The sequence below is a fragment of the Falco rusticolus genome, chromosome 4 (assembly GCF_015220075.1).
Source record: "Falco rusticolus isolate bFalRus1 chromosome 4, bFalRus1.pri, whole genome shotgun sequence".
Classification (NCBI taxonomy): domain Eukaryota; kingdom Metazoa; phylum Chordata; class Aves; order Falconiformes; family Falconidae; genus Falco; species Falco rusticolus.
Genome location: NC_051190.1, coordinates 44,691,292 through 44,710,468, shown reverse-complemented (window position 1 = coordinate 44,710,468; position 19,177 = coordinate 44,691,292). Strand labels below are relative to the sequence as shown.

The 19,177-nt window shown below is 64.1% G+C and overlaps 2 protein-coding genes across 3 annotated transcripts; both read right to left on the bottom strand.

Annotated features, from left to right (window-relative positions):
- Positions 1-158: 158 nt before the first annotated feature.
- LOC119146224 (collagen alpha-1(I) chain-like) lies at positions 159-2,680 on the bottom strand. Of its 2 annotated transcripts, XM_037383591.1 has the most exons (3): positions 2,501-2,680; positions 2,330-2,390; positions 159-2,127 (listed from the first exon to the last, which is right to left on the bottom strand). In XM_037383591.1, the coding sequence occupies exon 3, from the start codon at positions 2,025-2,027 to the stop codon at positions 933-935; it is 1,095 nt and encodes a 364-aa protein (XP_037239488.1). In that variant the 5' UTR covers positions 2,028-2,127; positions 2,330-2,390; positions 2,501-2,680; the 3' UTR covers positions 159-932. The 2 variants fall into 2 exon arrangements, with proteins under 2 accessions (XP_037239488.1, XP_037239487.1); XM_037383590.1 differs by having other exon boundaries at positions 159-2,390; positions 2,501-2,678.
- A 921-nt stretch (positions 2,681-3,601) lies between these two features.
- MEF2B (myocyte enhancer factor 2B) lies at positions 3,602-15,073 on the bottom strand. The gene is made up of 9 exons (XM_037383582.1): positions 14,916-15,073; positions 7,777-7,856; positions 7,372-7,575; positions 7,172-7,300; positions 6,925-7,087; positions 5,745-5,890; positions 5,068-5,179; positions 4,901-4,991; positions 3,602-4,417 (listed from the first exon to the last, which is right to left on the bottom strand). Exons 2-9 carry the CDS (start codon positions 7,828-7,830, stop codon positions 4,105-4,107), a joined length of 1,212 nt encoding a protein of 403 aa, XP_037239479.1. The 5' UTR covers positions 7,831-7,856; positions 14,916-15,073; the 3' UTR covers positions 3,602-4,104.
- Between the last annotated feature and the right edge of the window lie 4,104 nt (positions 15,074-19,177).

The following is a 19,177-nucleotide window of genomic DNA, read 5'->3' as shown; positions in this document are numbered from 1 at the left end:
CGGCAGGAGGTGGCGGGCGAGCAGGGTCACCCCGCGCCCCGGCCGGTGCAGGATTATTCCGTGGAAATGAAGCAGAAATCGGCTATTTTTTATTAATTAAACCAACAAACGCCCCACAGTCGTGTCGTGTCGTCCCTTCCCCACCCCCCCGCCCCGGCCCCGGGTCTTAACACCTCCAAGGTCCGAAGTGGCTGGGAGCGGAGTCCCCCCTTGCTCCGCCGCACCGGGATTTTCAGAGCGCGTTAAAAATCGCTGGCGGTAAAGGCGGTTCCGCGCAGCGCCCGGCGGGGTTTGTGCCCCAGATTTGTCCCCCGGGGGGGTTGGGTGAGCGCACACCCCCGCAGACACCGAGCCGCAGAGCCGGGCTGGGGTGGGCCGAGGTTGCTGCAGCCACCGGCACGACCGGGGTGCGCGTCCCCCCGCGGACCCGGGCCCGGGCCGGGAGCGGGGGCTGCCCCGGTGCCCCCCCGCAAGCTCTGCCCGCCCCCGGTAGGGGCAGCCCCCGGCCTGCTGCTGCCGGGGAGGCCGCCGGCTCCCTGCTCTCCCCTAATGAGCTCCGCTTATGCATTTCCCCATCAACGAATATTCCCCCCGGCGGGGCTGGGGGGTGCCGGGACGTGCTGCCCCGGCTGCCCACCGCCCGTCCCGTCTAACCGGGACTTCACGGGGGTTCGGCCGGTCCCTCCCGGTCCGGGGGACAGCAGGAGGCCGGGGCTGCACGTCGACCACCCCAAATCCTGCCTCCGGCCCCGGAATAACCGTGCCCCGCGGCGGGGTGCGACCCCCGAGCTGCCCGGCCCCGCGAAAGGCCCCTCCGGCTGGGCCCGGCTCCTCCAGCCCCCCGGTACCACCGGGGCCGGTCGTGTCCCCCCGCGATGGTGGGGGTTTAGGGAGGGGGGGCGGCTTATTTTGGCTCCTTGATAACGTTTTGATCAAAAATTCATTAAGAGGCGCTCGGCGCAGCGCCATGAATATTTCAGGGGTTTTGCAAAACAACAAAGTGGGTGTTTGGGGGAGGATACACGGGGGGGAGGGGGGGTGGGGAGCAGCCCCCGGTGTCCGGCTCGGCCCCGGTTTGCTGCGGCGGCGAGGCAAGGAGGGGCCGGGCACCCCCGTGCTCTCGGGTCTGTGCCCGTGCCCGCTTGCCCCCGGCCCGGGGCTCGTTCCCGTCCCGTTATAAGGCGTGAAAGGGCTCCGGGAGCGGAGACCGGCCCCCAGCTGGAGCGGGCGGCCCGTCCCGTCCCGTCGAGTGGCGGCAGGGACAGGCAGCGCCCAGCCCCCTGAGCCCCGGCCCTGCCCGCGCCCCCAGGGCTGCTCTGCGGGCACGCGTGGCTGGGGGCTCCGAGGGGGCGCATCTCCCCCGCCACCCGTGGCCCGGGACCGCCTCGGTGCTCTCCCGGCGGGGGCAGAGCCGTCTGGGTGGAGGCAGTGGCGAGACCCCCATCCACAGCCGAGATGTCCCCTCGGTAGCACCACAACCCCGAGGGACACGAACCACTAGCCCGCACATCCCCCCCCGGGGCTGGGATGTGACACCACTGCGCTGCTCCACGGCTCTGGGGAGGGGACTGTCCCTCCAACAGCAACCTGTCCACCAGCCCCCCCCGATCTGGGGGTCCACGGCCCCGCAAATAGGGGTGCAGAGCCCTGACAGCACATCCCCTCGGCAGCAGAGGGAGAGGTGCTGGCACCGACTGGGAAACAAAGCCCCACCGGTTCCGCAGCCGCAAGCACTGGAGCCCAGCATCCTCCCGGAGAAGCACAGCCCCCTGCCATGCTGGGCCTGCAGGTAACTGGGCTTTACTGGGGCAGCATTCTGGCCAGCTGGGAAGGGGACAAGGAGCCATAGAGGTGGGGAGATGGCTCAGACCCCTCCGCTGTGGACCAGGACCCCCGCAGGGTGGATTAGGTGCCAGACAGCAAGCGCAGGTGCTCTGTCTCTTCCCAGTGTCATCCCAATCACTGTCCCCCCCCAACAAAGCTGGGGGTCCCTGGGTGCCACCTTTGGATCCAGTGCAACGGGGCATCCCACTGTTTCCGCCACGCTGGGGGGATGCTCAGCAGGTAGGCAGGGGCATGGCCAAGGGCAGAGGGTGAGAAGGGCCTCCCTGCAAGACAAAAATGGGGCTGGGGGCACCCCAGGCCCCCCCCCCCCCCCCTAGTCACAATGGGGCGTTACTGGACCTGCAGGCGGCCGGGGGGATGCGTTGCTCCAGTCGGCTCCCAGGTCTCCTGCTGCTGCCCTCTGGGTCCCACCAGCCGTTCCCGTGTCCCCACGGTGGGATGCGGAGAGTCTCCCCAGCAGCCCCAGCCCCTCCCCGGGGCTCACCTCGCCCTGACATTTCCTGGCGCTCCTTCCATGCCAGCGGGTTGCCATAGCAAATCTAAATCTTACAAACAAAACGAGGAGAAAAGCCTTATTAGCATATATTCAAATGAGCCATGCAATAATGCAAACCATAAATCATGCAGTCATTGCTATTCAATCAGTGTCTCTTACCCCAGCCCCCACACTTTCACCGGGTGTCTTGCCTCCCCTTGCCATGCAGAAGCCCCTTCCCAGCCCAAGGGTGGCCCGGGAGGGGACCCGCCAGCCAGGGGGGACTGGGCCCAGGCTGGATCCGTCCCTGGGCTGCCACGGCTGCAGACAGCCCCTAATCCTGCCTGGTATTTATGTCACTTGCCGGGCTCTATTAAACGGGGCAAACTCTTCCCAGGATTAATCTTCCGCCCATGTTTTAATCTCGGGGCTCAGCCACCAGTAATCCACCCCCACCCTCTGCGGGAAGGGGCCCAGTTCAGTGCTGGTGAGCAGCCAGTGTGGTGGGACCCTCATCCCTCCCTGATCCCAATCTGGCAGTGCCAACCCCCCCCTACCCCAAAACCAGGGGACAATGGGCACTGCCAGACCCTGGTCCCCCCCTCCTTGCCCACCTCTCAGCAGCGTGGCCAGAGCCATGGCCATGGTGATGGCCATGGCTAGCACGTCGCAGGCCCCAGGGGATGCTCCCCCACCCCAGGGAGCAGCAGAAACCCCCGCCCCAGCCCAGCCCTGAGCTATAAGGGACACAGCTCAGCTGGGCCTGTTCCACCCCCCCCCCTTAAACCCCCACTTGCCCCCCTCCCTGTCGATTTTAAGGGTACAGAAGGGGTTTTTCCTCCTCCCACCCGTTGGCAGCACAGGGCTGTGGCACTTGAGACTTTATGACCAGCTTTTTGGGGTCTCCCAGGGGGCCAAGGGGTGGGAGCAGCACAGCTGGGCCCCAGGGACCTGGTCAGAGACAGGGGTGACCCAGCTGTCACCCACCTTGCTGGTGGGTGACCCTGGACAGGTGGCTTGGGGGGGACATTGGGGACAGCAACGCTGAGCCAAAGGGAATCAGGGCATGGGCCACTTCTCCCCTTGGGGACATCAATGACCTGCCACCTTGTTAGCCCCCCCGAGGCATGCTGCCTGACCCCAAGAAGCTCACACCAGACACCCCGACACCCCCAGCTCTTTATTGGTGAGAAGATAATAAATAGAAAAGAGCCCCTGGGCCGGGGGAGCAGCACCCACCACCCCCAGCTGCCTCCCTCTGTCCTTCCCTGCTGCCTCGCTGCGGGACCCCAGCAGCCCCCCCCGCCCCGGTTGGGTGCAGGATTAGACCGGGGTGTGCAGGGTTGGACCAGCTGCTGGTGCTCTCAGTCCTGCTGCCACCCCGTGGCACTTGTCAGGCATTCCCGCTCGCTGGGGACATGCCGGTGCAGGGACGGACGGACGGACTGACGGATGGATGGATGGATGGGGATGTACAGCGTCCGGCACTGGACAGGGGAGCGGGGTGGTGCTCCTCGCCCGTGGGGTCCTGGCCTTGCGGGGGGCTGGGGGTCAGAGCTGCAGGGAGGGGGGGCCAGCGCCATGTGGGGGGAACCGGGGTGTGGAGGTGGTTTGCCACCCTGGGGGACCAGGACCCCATGGGAAGCCCTTTGGCACCACTGACTCCCCTGGCAGCATTGCAAAGGGCATGGGGGGCTTCCTGGGGGTCCAAGGATGGGGGAAAAGCGGGGCCTGCTCCCCCAGGCTCTCCCCCCCCAACTCCACCCTGCACCCCATCAGCCTCGCTATCTCTGCCAAGCGTCCATGGCCTGCGCCCGCCGGGTGGGGATGGGGGCCCGCTGCTCCTCTGCCAGTGGCCGGGGGGGCCCCAGGGGGTAGGGGTACCCCTTGGCATAGTCATCCCGTGGCTGCGGGTCTCCAGGGCCTTGGGAGGCTTCGCTCAGAGAGGCCAGGCTGGCTGGGGGGGGCTGGGGGGTGCCCGAGGGACAGCCCAGCCCTGGGGAGACCCGCTCCGACTTGATGCTGATGGCTTGGTGCTGCGGGGGGGTGCTGGGGGCCGGAGCTGGCTCTTCGCTGGAGACAATCCGGCTGCTGACCCTGGGGTAAGAGGGGAGGAGGAGTGAGGCCGGGTCTCCCTGCATCCCCTGCCGAGGTGCACAGGGTCAGGAGAGGCTGAGAGCATCCCCTGTTCCCTCTCTAGAGGGGCTGAGACCCCCCAAACTCCCCCCACATACCAGCTCTGACCCAGGCAGGCAGCGGGCAGCTGCCCACCCAGCTGCTGGGAGCTTGGTGTGTGATGGGGGGGTGGGGCATGGGGACCAGGTCCCCTGGGAAAATCTGATTGGAAATCGGCTCCACCAACAGCAGCGGGTGGGGGGCATTCTGGGGTGACCACATGTGCCCCAGTTTTGAGGTGAAGCTGGACAGAATCCAGCACAGCGGCTGGTGGGCTGCACCTTGGGTACCAGCAGCACCCATGGCTGGGAGGTGGCACCCATGGGTGCAGAGCTCCCCATGAATGGCCTTATCCCTAACCCGTGCCCCACTGTCCCCCACTCCGTGGCCGTCACCCATCCTTACCCCAGTGCTGCCATGTCCCGTGGGTGCTGCCACGCTGTGGGGCCGGGCTGCAGGAAGCCAGGGGGTGGCGGGGCCTCGCCAGCCCCAAACTCTGCTGGGCAGGATGCCAAGAGTGAGCAGGAGCTGGGGGGTCCGTGTTGTGTCAGGGCCAAGGGGCCAGGACTTACCTGCTTGGGCTGGGGCGAGGAAGGAGAAGCCAGTGAGGCCGTGGCTCGGGACACTGGAGCTGCCCGGGGTGAGCACAGGGCTCAGGGGCTGCAAAGTGGGGTACAGCGGCCGCTGCAGGAAAGCGGGGTGCCCCCTGTCAGGCTTTGTACTGCCATCTCCCTGGGGGCCCCATGATGTAGCATCTCCCCCCCTGCCCCAGCTCCTTCCCCTGCCCCCCAGCAAAGCCCTGCTGCTAGGCTGAGGAAGGGGAGGGGGAGCAGATCGGAGGAGCTCCTTGCTGAATTTGGGGAGGGGGCATCTGTGTGGCCCTGGGGACACCAGGCATGGTGACTTGCTGGGAAATGCCTAGCTGCAGGGAGCTGGGGGACACACCCATCACTATCTGCCCTGCTGCCCTCTCCCACAGTGTCACTGCCGGTGACAGGGTGCCCAAGGCCACCAAGCATCCTGCTGGCACCAACCCCCATGGGAACCCCATGGCCAGGGGGTCCAACCCCCTGCCCTGGCATCAGAGGCACCCCAGGGACCCAAAGCCAGCCCACCCCGGGGGGCTACAGATTTGGGGCGGCCTTGCCTCACATGCAGGGGACATGTCCCAGTGATGGGGCCAGTAGCACTGTCCCCGCATGCCAGATGGTACCACAGAGCCGGGGTGTCCCCCCTCCATGGCACTCACCGCTGTGCTGCCACCACTCCGGCCACTCGCCAAGCTACCATGGGCTTCGCCACGTCGGCCCTCTGCCCCCAGGTACAGTGGTGGGGGTGTCTTGGTGGCCAGGGCTCGGTTCAGGTTGCCAGCAGAGAAGAGTGGGTAGCCAATACCTGGATGGAGAGAGGACAGAAGGATGCTGGGGATGGCCCTGAGGGATGCGGGGTCCCAGGGGCTCTGGTCCTCGAGGGGATCCCCATGGCTGTGGCTGGTGGCCCTGGTGCCCTTGTCACCACAGGCGGCCGTGCGTGCCTGCACGGTGCCGTGCTCCGGCAAACCCACTTCCTGCACGAGGCCGTCAGCGCACCTGGGCCGCGGTGGCTGCCCCCAACCCCGCGGCAGCCGCACGCTGCGAGCGGAAACGGCGTGCAAAGGCGGTGGCTGGATCCAGCCCTGGGGCCAGCAGGCTGCAAACCTCCCCAGCCAGACCCTACCATGGGGAGCACCCTCACCCCAGCTCCCCACGAGCAGCCGGGACCTCCTGCAGGGCTGTCCAGCATGCCTGAGGCCACCATGCCATCCCCATCCATGGGAATAGGGATGCTGCACACCTGCATCCTGCACTGGGAATATTGCCCGGCTGGCCCCATACCAACTCCCACCCACCTGGGGGATTTCTGCTGGTCAAGCCCCAGCACCATTTTTTCCAGCTGCTTTTCTGCTGCGTGGCCCTGGAGGCACCCAAGTCCCTGTCACCACCCAATGTCTGCCGTCCAGCTGGGCAGGATGAGCCCCTCAGGCCAGCTCTGAGCTGTGCCACACGCGAGGGAGCTGTGGATGCAGGGTGTGGGGGCCAGCTGGGTGCTGGGTGCTGGCAGGGTGCAGGAAGCAGCTGGAGGGAGGCAGGCAACGGTGTTTCCACAGCTGCAGTGGCACTACCTGCCCACGCACCCGCCCCAGCCCCGCTCCCGGTAAGTCCCCGTGAGATGCTGCGAGAAGAGCTTTGCATGCGGCTCCTGGCTGGGAAAATCCCCGCGGGGCCAGTGAGGACATGGTGCCCACAGTAAGGACAGGGTGCCCATGGAGAGGATGGAGTACCCACGGTGAGGACAGGGTGCCCACAGTGAGGACAGGGTGCTCATGGCAGTGACCTTCTCCCCAGCAGCCGGCTCCCTGCAGCACCCCTGCATGATGTGTCCGAGCCTACCTGGGGGCAGTGGCCCTGGTGAGCGTCCTGGTGGCTTTGGTGCTGTTGGCTTGAAGGTGGGTGGGCGGCCCTGGCCCTGAGGGGAGCTGCTGGCGCTGCCCAGGGCTGTGTCAGTGGCTGGTGGGGAGCTGCCGTAGGCTGCCTCGGGCAGGGGCACTGGGCTCTGCAGGGCAAAGCGGAGGTCAGGGACAGGGAGGGGATGGAGACCCTCGGGGACCCCCCACACCACGGGACACCCATGACTCACATAAAACTTGGGCCGTGCCACCGACAGGTCCATGCCCTCGCTCAGCCTTCGCGCCTTCTCCCCAGGATCAGGCCCCTCATCCAGCTCCAGCTCATGGCTCTCCAGCCCCAGCCCCTTGCGCTTCAGCGTCTGCGGGGAGCAGGATGGTGAAGAGGGTCCTGCACCCACCCTGAGCCCCCCTGGCCACCCTGCGCCGCTACCTCAAGGATGTCGGAGTTGGTGCGGCTCTCGTGGGGCTCACTGTACTCCGTGTACTTGAGCAGCACCTTGTCCATGTCGGTGCTGGCATACTGGAAGAGGCGGTTGGTGCTGTTGAAGATGATGAGGGCGATCTCGCAGTCGCACAGGACGCTCAGCTCGTACGCCTTCTTCATCAGCCCAAATTTCCGCTTGGTGAAGGTCACCTGCAGAGCGGGGAGGGGGGATGGGATGCTGTCGTCAGGCTCCAAACCCTCCTCCTGGGTCCCCAACCCCCCCTGGTTCCAGAGGACCCAACACCCTGGAACAAGGACCAGGAAGGTGGGAGCAGAGCAGCTTTGCCTCCCTTGGTGGCCTCATGGCTCCCCATCCCCCTTGTCCCCACCTCACCCCCGAGCGGCTCCTACCTGACGGTTCCGCTGATCCAGTATTCGGCTGATCTGTATTTTTTTCCGGCCCATTTTCACCTTCTACACTTGAGGGTGGGCTGGAAGAGACCAAGAAGCCCCTGAGCCCCTGCAACCCGGGGCCGGCCCAAGCAAGGATCCACCCCGGCACCGCACGCATCTCCTCACCCCTCCAGCTGCCAAAAGTCACTTTTGCTGAAAAAAAAAAGTTTTCGGAGGAAGTTCCAGCATTTTTTTTTATCAGCAAAGACAGTGGCAAACTGAAAAATGAAAAAAGAAATAAAAATTGGGAAATTCTGCTGGGGCGGGGGGGGGTAAATCTTCTTAGCCAGTTCTGCCACCCCGGCTCCATCACCCCCACCCCGGCCCCAGGGACGCGAGCACCTGCTGGCTGGAAAGCCACCGTGCCACGATGCCAGGTCCCTCGCCGGGAGCACGGGATCAGCCTTTGCATCCCCAAACGCACACCCGAAGCTGCGGGAGCTGCTCCAACCCTGTCCCGTGCACTGATGGGGTCCGTCGGATGGGGAGGGCGGTTATAAGGGAGGCCGGGCTGGCTGCGGGGAGGGTCCATAAAACAAAAGGGCTGGTTTTAGGTTCACTTTTTAAATTTTTTTTTGTCTAACATGAACAGACTAAATTTGACCTCCGCCATTCGCAGGTCAGGAAGTGGCTGTATGAGGAGACAGCAAAGCGAAACCACCCACCTCTTTGAGCCACGTGAGCTAGTGGTGGGAAGGACGAGGGGTCTGTCTGGGGACCCCACATCCCACCGCGGTTGCAGGGTGCCAGCACCCATCGCGGCCTGATGCTGGGCTGTGACACCCCCCGTGACATCCCCTTGTTGTTGCCGGGACCCAACTCTTGCTCTTCTTGCTGTCACCCAGCACCAGTCACCCCAAAACCCCTCTGGAATGCACCGGTGCCACCACAGTCTGGTGCAGAGCCATGGGTAGCATCAAGACGCTCCCAACAGGACCCTCGCACCCAGCCTCACACAAACTGGTGTGCCAGTTTGGGTGCAGACTTGGCCCAGCTCGGTCCTTGCTGTCCCCAAGCCATGGCCATAGGGCAAGAGCTAAGCTAGGAAGCCAGTGGGGCTGGGAGCTCTGTGTTGTGGTTCCCTGGGGATGGCAGGCACCACCGGAGGCCCCCAAGCCCATCCAGCAGCACCCCCCCCATCACAGGGATGCACCCTGGGGGTGCAGGTTGGGGACTGGCCAACCATTTTGCTCCCCCAATGCCCCAGCTTGTCCCGCTTCCCCCTCTCAAGCACGTTGCCATTTACCATCTTGCTCAGCTGCTATATTTAGCTGATCAAAACTAATTTTAATTTATGGAAGGAAATTGCGCTGCCGTTCCCACGGTCCTGCTGCCACCCTGTGTCCCGGGGCCCACGCACGACACCAAGGTACAGGGGGTGCCGAGACCACCCCAGCTCCACCGGAAAAAGCCAACAATTCCCTGGTGACAAAGCAGAGGTTTTCCCAACGATTGTCACTGCTTATGCAGGGCCAGGGATGTTCCTGCCATCCCAGCGCTGACACCTGTGGCGCGGCATCGGGCCAGGGCATACCTGGGGCTGCCCAGAGGGGTCAGCTCTTGCCTACCCCCATCCCATGGTCTTCAATTTGGGGTGCAGAAACAGGAGCTGTTCCACAAGGGGCTGTGGCTCACAGCTGGGTTTGGCCTGTTGGGGTCAGAGGATGCTCACCCAGCTGTGGGTCCCCGCATAGCTTCACCCTGAGACAGGTTTTAAAGGCTGCAGGGGGCTGGGGGTGAAAGACATGTCCCCCCATCTGCAGCAGGGACACAAAATGCTGCCAAGTGGCCTCTCAGCTGGAGCCAGCACCCCCAGCTCCTTGGGTGCTGTGGCACCACAATGCCCTGCTCTAGCACCCCCGTTTCCAGATGTATGGGAAGTGCAGAGGGAGATGGGCCCTATGCCGGGACTGATCGTGCAAGCCCAATGCCTGGCTCTCTGTCCTCCCCTCCTTGCTGCTCCAGGGCAGGGGACAGGGGACAGCAGCCATCCCCAGGTACCAGCACAGCTCCGCACCCCAGAAAGCTGCATCTGCCTGTCCACCCAGGCAGGGTGCTCTGGGAGTACCAGCACCCATGGGACAATGCTGCAGGGGTCCTGGGGGGTACTGGCACCCACAGGGTGATGTCATTGGGGTCCTGGGGGGTATGGCACCCACGAGGCAATGCTGTGGGGATTTGGGGTGGGTACTGGCACCCAACAGGGTGATACTGTGGGGGTCCTGGTGGGTACTGGTACCCACGAGGCAATGCTGTCGGGGTCTGGGGTGGGTCCTGGCACCCACAGGGGGAGGCTGCAGGGGTCCTGGAGGGTACGGGAACCCACAGGGAGATGCCATGGGGGCCCTGATGAGGTGCCAGCACCCACAGGGTGATGCTGTGGGGTCTGGGGAGGGTACTGGCACCCACAGTGGGATGCCGTGGGGGTCCTGGCACCCACAGGAGGATGCCGTGGGGGTCCTGAAGGGGTACTGGCACCCACAGGGGGACACTGCAGGGGTCCTGGGAGGGTACTGGTACCCACAAGGCGATGCTGTGAGAGTCCCAGGGGGGTACCGGCACCCACAGGGTGATGCTGCAGGGGGGGGGCAGCCCAGAATAGCAGGCCGGGGTGGAAGGCAAGAGGAAGCAGCCGCCACAGCACCGTCAGGCCGAGGGAGCTGGGGACCCACCGTGGCCAGACTCAACGACACACTCACCATGGGCTGGGCTGGCCGTGGGGCGGCTCGTCCCGCACAGGGGAAACCGTCTTGAGGCCTCGTGCAACACACAGGGTGGTTTCATCAGCCACCTCCATCAGCAGCTCATTATAGCTCCACTCCTCCTGGGGCATCGCCTCGCTGCCCAGCCACCGCCGGCTATGTGGGACCCGCGGGGACATGTGCAGCCTCGGTCAGGCCACCGCTGCCACCGGCACCATGCCACGTGCCAGGGTCTTGCAGGATGGGTGCAGGGTTCGCAGGGCAGGGGAGGGATGCTGGCTGGAAGGAGGGTATGAGGTATCATGGCTTGCTGTTTTCATGAGTCCTGGTGCCTCGACCACCGCAGTGCGGCAGGGCACCGGCGCTCAGCTCCCCCCGGACAGGTATTAAGGGCTGGGAGGGGAGGGGGGGACTTTTACGCTGGATTTTAATTGCTGTGCCAGGCGATAAGGCGATAAGCAGCATTATGGCTGCAGGCGATTATTGCAGCTGGCGGTGATGGGCACAATGGGGTGGCTCTGCCCAGCGTTGCCACCTCCATCCCCTGCTCCGGCAAGGTGGCATCTCCCACCTTGTCCCCACAGACAGGGACAGCATCGAGCGAGCAGCCTGGCTCCTGTCAGGGTCTGGCAAGGGTGCGTAGCTGGGGACCCCCGAGCAGGAGGGAGCAGGACTGGGATGCTGGCCCTGGAGGAACCTCGCAGCCCCTTGTTGTGTTAGTCTCCACCAGGTCCCACCTCACACAAACAGCTCCTTGTTAGCATCGCTGTGATGGGAACTGATGACATGGCCCTGCCGCAGGGATGAAGCACCCTTCAGCATTGTCATTACTGATGAGGCCAACAAAACCCACCGAAAGCAAAGCTCTCAAACCTTCCAAACCTTTCCGAGAGGAGACGCTTTCCCTGCCCGCGCTGGGCAGAGGCTCCCGTGCTGCCTGGCATCCCGCCGGCCTCCGCTCCCTCCCACGCGTGCTTATCTTTAGCCTGGGCTCTCTGCTCGCTCGCACGCACCGGGCTCGCTTCCACACCCAGGCACAGCCCCTCGCCCCGCCGCCCCTTCGCCAGCCCCTCACGCTGGCCCCTGGGCTGCAGCACGGTTTATAATGAACTCGCCGGATCCTGTACATCTTTAAGGGTCATTTGCATCACGCCCGAGCATGTAAACTCCCTATCCCAGCTCCTAATTAGCACACTGAGGTGAAACGAACCCCTCGAGAGCGACGTGTTTTTCTATGTGCCGCAGCCCTGGCACGGTGTGGGACACTCGGTGCGGTACTGGGGGGTCCCAGTGCTGCCTTTGACACCTTTACATCCTTTACATCCCTTAATCAGCCCAGAAATGTTAAATCCACCGAGTTTATCCTAAAGTCAAAGCGGGTGGGTTATGAGGGGAGCACCCGGACCCTGGGGTGGCGGAAGCTGCTCTGGGATCTGGGCAGTCCCCTAATAACCCCAGGTCAGAGTCTCACAGCTCCCCAGGGTTTCATCCTCCCACCTCTCCCATCCCCATGGGACAAAGTAGCATTGACGTAGAAACTGGGGGAAAAGGCCATTTTCACCAGCTTATTGGGATTTTGCTGCAAATCTGAAAGCTGGGGGTGGCTGAGTAGAAGGGGGGGGGCGGGAAGAAGCCAGCAAGTACCCACTGTTGGCATTCATCAGCTTTCAACAAGTGTTTTGTTGGAGAAAATTATTAAAGTGGGAGAAAGGGTTTCCATCTCATTTTTTACAGGGAGAAGAAGTGAGCTTGGCCGGGAGGGGAAAATCTGAGCCAGGAGCAGTGAAATCCCAGGGGAGGAAAGGCCAGATCCTGCATCGCTGGGACCGGGGTGGGCATGGGCTTAAAACAGGGCTTTAAGGACCACCCGTCATGGGGAGACACAGTGCTGTGACCACCATGGGCCGCATCCATCCCTGGCTGGGGATATGGCCCTGGATCTCACTGGTCCCAGGGGAACAGCAGAGCGGGGGCCTCACGGTGTGAGCAGCATCCCAAGCCCGGCATAGGGAAAAGTCAAAGTTGACCGGGGTTTCTGCTGGCGGTTGACAGGCCCTTCTGCTTTTTATAGGTTGTTTAAACAACTAACCAGTACAAACCAGAGTGGGGTTGGCAGCGCGGGAAGGGGAGCGGGGAAGGCAGAAGGAGCCTTCTGGGAAGCAGGGGAAAGGAGAGCCTGTCGGGGATGGGGTGCTGCGGGGGCTTGAGGACCACTGGGGCGCTGAGGGCACATCAAGGCACTGAGGACAAGGTGGCTGCCTCTGCTAACCACCTTCCTCCATCTCACAAGCATCACCCCAGCACCCAGCGAAATCCCTGGGGGCAATTATAATTCATCTATTCACCCCCATCCCAGCATGGGGCCCAGCCATGGCATTGCCCTGTGCCCCCCCCAGAGCCAAATCCAGGCTTCAGCTGGGCTCCAGGGGACCCAGCCACCATCCATCCCATCCTGGCTCCATCCCGCTTGGGGTGACACAGACTGAAAGTCCCGGCAGCACCCGGCACTGCCACGGCCCGGTGCTGCTGGGTGAAGGGCGGCAATGGGTGGAGGCTTTTCGGTTCCAGAATGACTGTGTGGAGGGAGGAAAGATTGAAACATCCCCCAAAAATGAGGCAGCTCTTGCCCTTGGGAAGATGGACAGACACACAGACCCCCGCTGTGGCCCAGACCAGCTTTTTTGCTTGTCAGCAACACGCCTGGCAGCAACCAAGGGAAGAAACATGCTGTTCCCATGGGGCTGGGCTGCCCCACACTGCAGCTGGGCATTAATATGGGAAATGATGCTCGCTTGCTGCTGGAGGGTTTGCTGGGGGCTGTCAGAAGTTGCTGGTGGCTGGCCTGAGCCCATCCCCGTGGCATTAGGGCTGCGTGGCTTACAAGCCTGGTTTGCTCCTGGACAATCCTCCTGTAATTCTTGTGAAGAGGAGGGAAATTCAAGGGTCTTAAATACATTCATTCCCCCTGTCCCGATCTTTCGGGGCTCCCCCACGGCAGCATGCCATGCTGGACTCTCCAGTCCCCTTGCTGCCAGGATGCTTCTCCCAGGTGTCAGCAGGAATTCTCATCCCCTTGCACCACGCAGTTTCCCTACCCCGCTTTCCTTCCCTGCTGTTGGGCTGACGGGCTCTCAGCACCAAAGTATCATCAGTGCCCCAGGTTCAGAGGCAAGTGGGAACATTTGACATCCTAAACCAAACCTGAGGCCTGCATCTACACCCCAAATCCCCCTCCCGCTCCCCGAGCTGCCACAGGTTTCCCCCCACACGTCACCCACGTGTGATATGTCCAGCTGGCAGCCAGGAACATGGAAAAGGGCCGGGATCTGGCTCCCCAGCCGGGTCACCCACGCTCCCTTCCCAACTGGTACCCAATGCCCCAAGGGATGCGAGTGGACCAAGGGGGCACAACCCATCCTCTCCCCAGCGCAGATCCTGCCTTTCAGCTCATCCACCAGCTGCCACGTTAATTCATTATCTGCAAAACCCCATCTCCAGAGCCAGCAGCTCTGGGAAACTTTCTCTCATTAAAAGAGTAAAGCCCCAGGGACAGGGACTCGCTGGCAATCGGCTGAGCGGGCAGGAGGATCCGGCACAGGATCCACCTGGCTCTCGCCACAGGGACCACGATGGAGGGAGACTCAGTGCACGGGACACGCTGGAGATGCGCTGCGCTGGCAAGAGCCGTGGACAGGTCACATCCCCACCCAGGTGCTGTAAGGAACCGGCTGCAATTTAGCTGCCAGCCCGGCGTGACACCCCAGTGAAGCTACAGCGACATCAGGCCCCGGCCCTGTGGCGGAGTGTCCCGGTGCTGCGTCACAACTTACTCCACGTCGAGCCAACAGCCCGGCGGCGCCGTGCCTCAGTTTCCCCCCTGCGCAGCGGGCTCAGCCCCAGCACCCCGGGGGCTCGGCGGGCCCGGGGGCGGAGGGGAGGCGCCCGGGGGGGCCGGGGCAGGGCGGCTGCCATCCAGGCTGCACTTTTGGGTTAAACCCGGGCGTTCCTCCCTGCACAGACACGAGTAAAAATAACCGCCCCGAGCGCGGCGCAAACCACAGGCTTTTTATAGCCCGCCATCCCTAGACGGCGGGGCGGGGGCCGGGGCTCCGCCGGGGCCAGGCCAGCCCGTGGGGCGCCGGGCCGGCCGCACCGGCACCTCCCCGGGCCGGCCCCGCTCCCCCAGCCCGTGCGCCCCGACGGCGCGGCCGCCCGCCTGCCTGGGGCCTCCCGCCGCAGAGGGAAGCCCCGGCGGGGCAGAGGGACGGGTCGTGGAGAGCGCGGCTGCCACTGCCCCCGCCCCACTCCCCCCTCCCCCATCCGGTAGCGGCGACACCGGAGCGTGGCTGAGCCCCGGTGAGCCCGGGACCCTTCTCCCCACCCCGGGACACACACCTGGACACCGGCTCTTCCTCCTCGGCAACTCCCCGCCGGGTCGGCCGCCCGTGCCCGGCACTGTCAGCGCAGCCGGCCCGGCCCTGGTGCGGCCCCGCCGCTGTCCGGTCCCGGTGCCGGTGCCGGTCCGGTGCCGGTGCGCGTCCCCGAAGCAGCGCGCTGCCCGCCGCCTGCCCGAGCCGCGCCGGCAACATTTGCATAGCACCGCCCACCCCGCCGAGATATTTGCATAGCGCTGCCGGGCTCGCGCACCATTGGCTACCACCACAGGATTGGTTTGCATAGCCCCACCTCTGCCGGGAAGAGGGGCGGGGCGGAGTTGAAGGGGCGGGGTGGGAGAGCCAGGGGGCTGGGGGACCCGGAGGGGCGGGATAGGGGTGAGGCTGGGGGGGTAGGATGGGGGTCCTGGGGGAGCCGGATGGAGGTGAGGCTAGGGGCGCTGGAATAAGGGATTTGGCAGGGGAGGACATGGGTGAGTTTGTGGAAATTTGGGGGGCTGGGATGGGGGTGAAGTTTGGGGCGTCCCAGGGGATGCTGTGCCCTTGCCCGTGGGGACAGTCTGGGGCTGAGATAGAGAGGTCCTGGGTGCAGGTTCAGGGCCAGGCTCTGGGTTTGGTCCATGCCAGATGCCCGGGGCCCCCCTCTTGGTTTCAGGGCACCCCCTCAGCACTGCCAACCCCTTTGGCCCCAGGGTTGGGGGCTGCTGCGCCCCCCCCCCCGCCCCCCCCCCCATCCCCAGGGTCACTGAGCAAAACCACAGCACAAACACCTCATCAGCTCGAAACCACTTTGCAGCTCTGGAAGGAGACTCCCAACGTGCTCCCTCTTTATTTTTGTAAATGAAGTGACCTGTGCCGGGGGGGCTGCCCTGTGCTCCTGCCACCAGCTTGTCCCCGTGCTGCGAGCAAGGCCACCCCACAGTGGGTGGCCCTGGGACCCCACGCGGGGGCCCCTCAACCACGGTGACATAACACAAGGGAGGCTGTGAGGACGTGCTAGGGACACCGAGCGAAACCGCTGCGGGCAGCTCGTTCGTTGCCAGTGACCTTGCAGCTCATCGCCTGCTTGCACCAAACCCCAACATCGACGTGTCCCCCCTCCCGGCACAGAGCAGGGGGGACAGGCCCTGGTGGCACCTGGGGACAATCCAGCGCTGTGATTTCCTGGCACTGTCCCCACTCCCAGCCTGGGGAAGGTGACAGAAACCTGCTTTGCATCAGAGCATCTCGAGTGGGGACTGGAGGATGCAGGTGGGTGTGGATCCTGCAGCTCGAAGCCGGTGGGGATGACCTGGGGCAGAGGCTGCAGAGCGAGGAGAGGCAGAGCTGCCTGTTACACGGTGACAGACCCCCGGGCAGCCCGGGTCTGACAGAGGGGAGTACCAAAGCAGAGCTGGGAGTCAACGTTTCGGCTGGATTAACCGGGCTGAGGTGTGCCACCCCAGGGAGGGCAGAACCTGAGCTCTGGGGATGCTGATGTGCCCTGGCTTGGTGTCCAGGTCCAAACCTGACTCCAAAATCAGCCCTGGAGAAGGCACTGCCCAATTCCCACCCCCACTCACGTTCTGTCCTTGTGTGACCTCCGCATGGGCAAAGCCAGGGTGCAGCCGTGGGGACAAGCGTGACACCGTACCCTGCCCCGGCTCCCCCAGGCCTGCAATTTTCCAGGCATCCCCCGGGTGGATGCTGGGTGCTGTGGGGTGGGTGGCCATGCTGGGGGTCCTGCTCCCTCCAGCCGTGGCGGGGAGGTGAAGGGCTGTCCGGGTGAGCTGCTTGGTGCAGGGTTCCCGCGGGGAGCACACCGTGCTGCTGTAAGCAGCAAGGGGGAACTGATGCAGTTCCCAAGCTCCCGTTAACAGGAGCAGAGCTACCAGGCAGCAGGTGGGAAAGGGGTTATCAAGGGCTTTTTTTTCCCCAGAAAAATCAGCTCCTATGCCAGCCCCATCATGGGACACATCCTTCCACCCTGGCCATACTGGGGGTCCAGTCCCTGCCCCAGGGGGTTCGGGAAGAGGGGCTGGAGGGATGGGGACTCTGGCTGAGGCTTTCAGTGCAGGCTGTGCTGGTGGAAAGGACACGACATCTTTCTTGGAACTGCTTTTAAAGCTCATGATTTATAGAGGGCTTCAGAGTGCAATTAGCAGACTGTTAATTAGCCCTGCTCGTAATCTTAATTGATCCTGAAGAGGAGACGGGAGGGAAAGCAGAAGCATAAAGCATTGGCAGAGTGGCATCCCAGCAGCCGCACAGTCTGAGGCGACGTGTCCAGATGCTCAGTCCTGCCACAGGCCGGGGTTTGGGCACACGTAGGGTGGCCCTTTGCCTGCCTGGGGCGTGGGAACTCCCTGCCCTGTCCCCCTGCAGTCACCTCGGGTTGCCCAGGGGCTGGACCTGGCTAAGAGCAGCTTCCAGCCATGGTGACTGAACCCCTTCTTTGGGCGCAGGGGCTGCCTGGACCCCCTGGGTGAGGGGCTGCCTGGGCTGGCCTCTGCTGCCAGCTCCAGGTCCACAGCTTGAAAGCTTTGAGCTCCCTCTTGAGGCTCTTCCTGCCCCCAAATCCTGGGGTTTTTGGGGAGCCTGAGTTGCTGGATGTCCTGGGCTAGTGCTCTGCACCCCGAGAGACACAGCCCATAGGACACAACGGAGCCCCGACACTCTCCTGGCCATAGGGAGGGGACAGACACTGTCACTGGGAGCCAGTTTGGAGACTGGGCCAAGTGCCAGCGACACGGGCGCAGGGACCGACATCCCCTCCCCAGCCAAAAATGCAAGCGGGGCTGGAAACAAGCCGGGAGCCAAACCTGCGCCGCCTGCCAAGGCCAACACACCAGCTTTCAAAATAGCCCCTGTCCCGCATGGCCCGGCTGGAGCAGGGTGCCAGGGGAACCACCCACGCGGGACGGGAAGGCCGGCAGCGCCGCGGCGGGCAGCACTCCTCCACCAGACGGAAAGGTCACCCCATCCGGATCCCACAGCCAGGCTTGGGCACCGGCCCAGGCGCTGATGACACCAGGCTGGAGGAGTCAGCGTTGCACCCGGTCCCCTGGCCTGGCGCTGGCGGGATGCCCGGGATGTGCACCAAGAGGCCTGACCCCAACTTCCCCTTGTCTCATACACAGTGAAAATTGTGTGCCGGGGGGTGTGGGTTTAGGTGGGGAAACTCTGCCTCAGTTTCCCCACTGCTCCCAAGGCGCAAGGTCTTTCTGAAAGTAACAGGTAACCTGTAGAGTGAGTTTTCCTGAATTAATCCTCCTTGAATCCTCCCTGATTCCTATGGGGGACCCGCTGGTGGGGCAGATCCCAGGGGAAAAGGTGCTTCTGCTTCCCAGGATATTTATAAGACACAGGAAATTTGTGGTGGCCCCAAGGGCCGGCGGCTGATGGCAGGGCAGCACCTCGCAGGTCCTTTCTCAGCCTTGAGGGACTGAGAACATTTGGGGTGCTTGGTCCTGCCCCAGCAAGGATGCTGCTGCGGCAGGCGGAGGCCAAACATGCCTCTCCCTGTGGTGTCCCCTTCTCACCGCTCTCACCCCTCCTTGCTCCACGCTGAGGCCAGTGTTATGCTGGTGGGGTTGATCCCAGGATTTTCCCAGGAGCAGGAAAGTTGGGGCTGGCCCTGGGAACCAGGAGAGCCAAGGGGAGCAGCGGAATACACAGCTCAGAGCAGCTGCAGCACACATCCCTCTGTCCCTCCAGCCATCCTCTCCATCCCTCCATCTGCCTGTCCCTCTGTCCCCCCATTCACCCATCCCTCTGTCCCTCCATCCGCCTGTCCCTCTGTCCCCCCATTCACCCATCCCTCTGTCCCTCCATCTGCCTGTCCCTCTGTCCCTCCATCCGCCTGTCCCTCTGCCCCTCTATCTGCCCCCTCTGTCCCTTCATATGTCCCTCTGTCGATCCACCTGTCCCTCTATCCCTCCGTCTGACCTGTCTCTCTGTCCCTCCATCCGTCCCTCTGCCCCTTCATCCATCTGTCCCTCCATCTATCACTCTGTCCCTCCATCCACCTGTCCCACTGTCCCTCCATCCCTCCCTCTGTCTCTCTGTCCTTCCATCCATTGCTCTGTCCCTCTGTCCCTCCATCCCTCCCTTTGCCCACTCCCTGGCCCCGCCCGGGCCCCTCTCCCCCGCCCCCCCCCGTCCCTCTCCCCCCCCCCGCGGGCCCGAGGAGGCTCCCGGCCCCGTCGGGGGGGCGGTGCTGGGCGGAGCCGCCCTGCGCTGCCGGGGCGGCGGGTCCCTGCCGGGGGGGCGCTGGGCTGCACC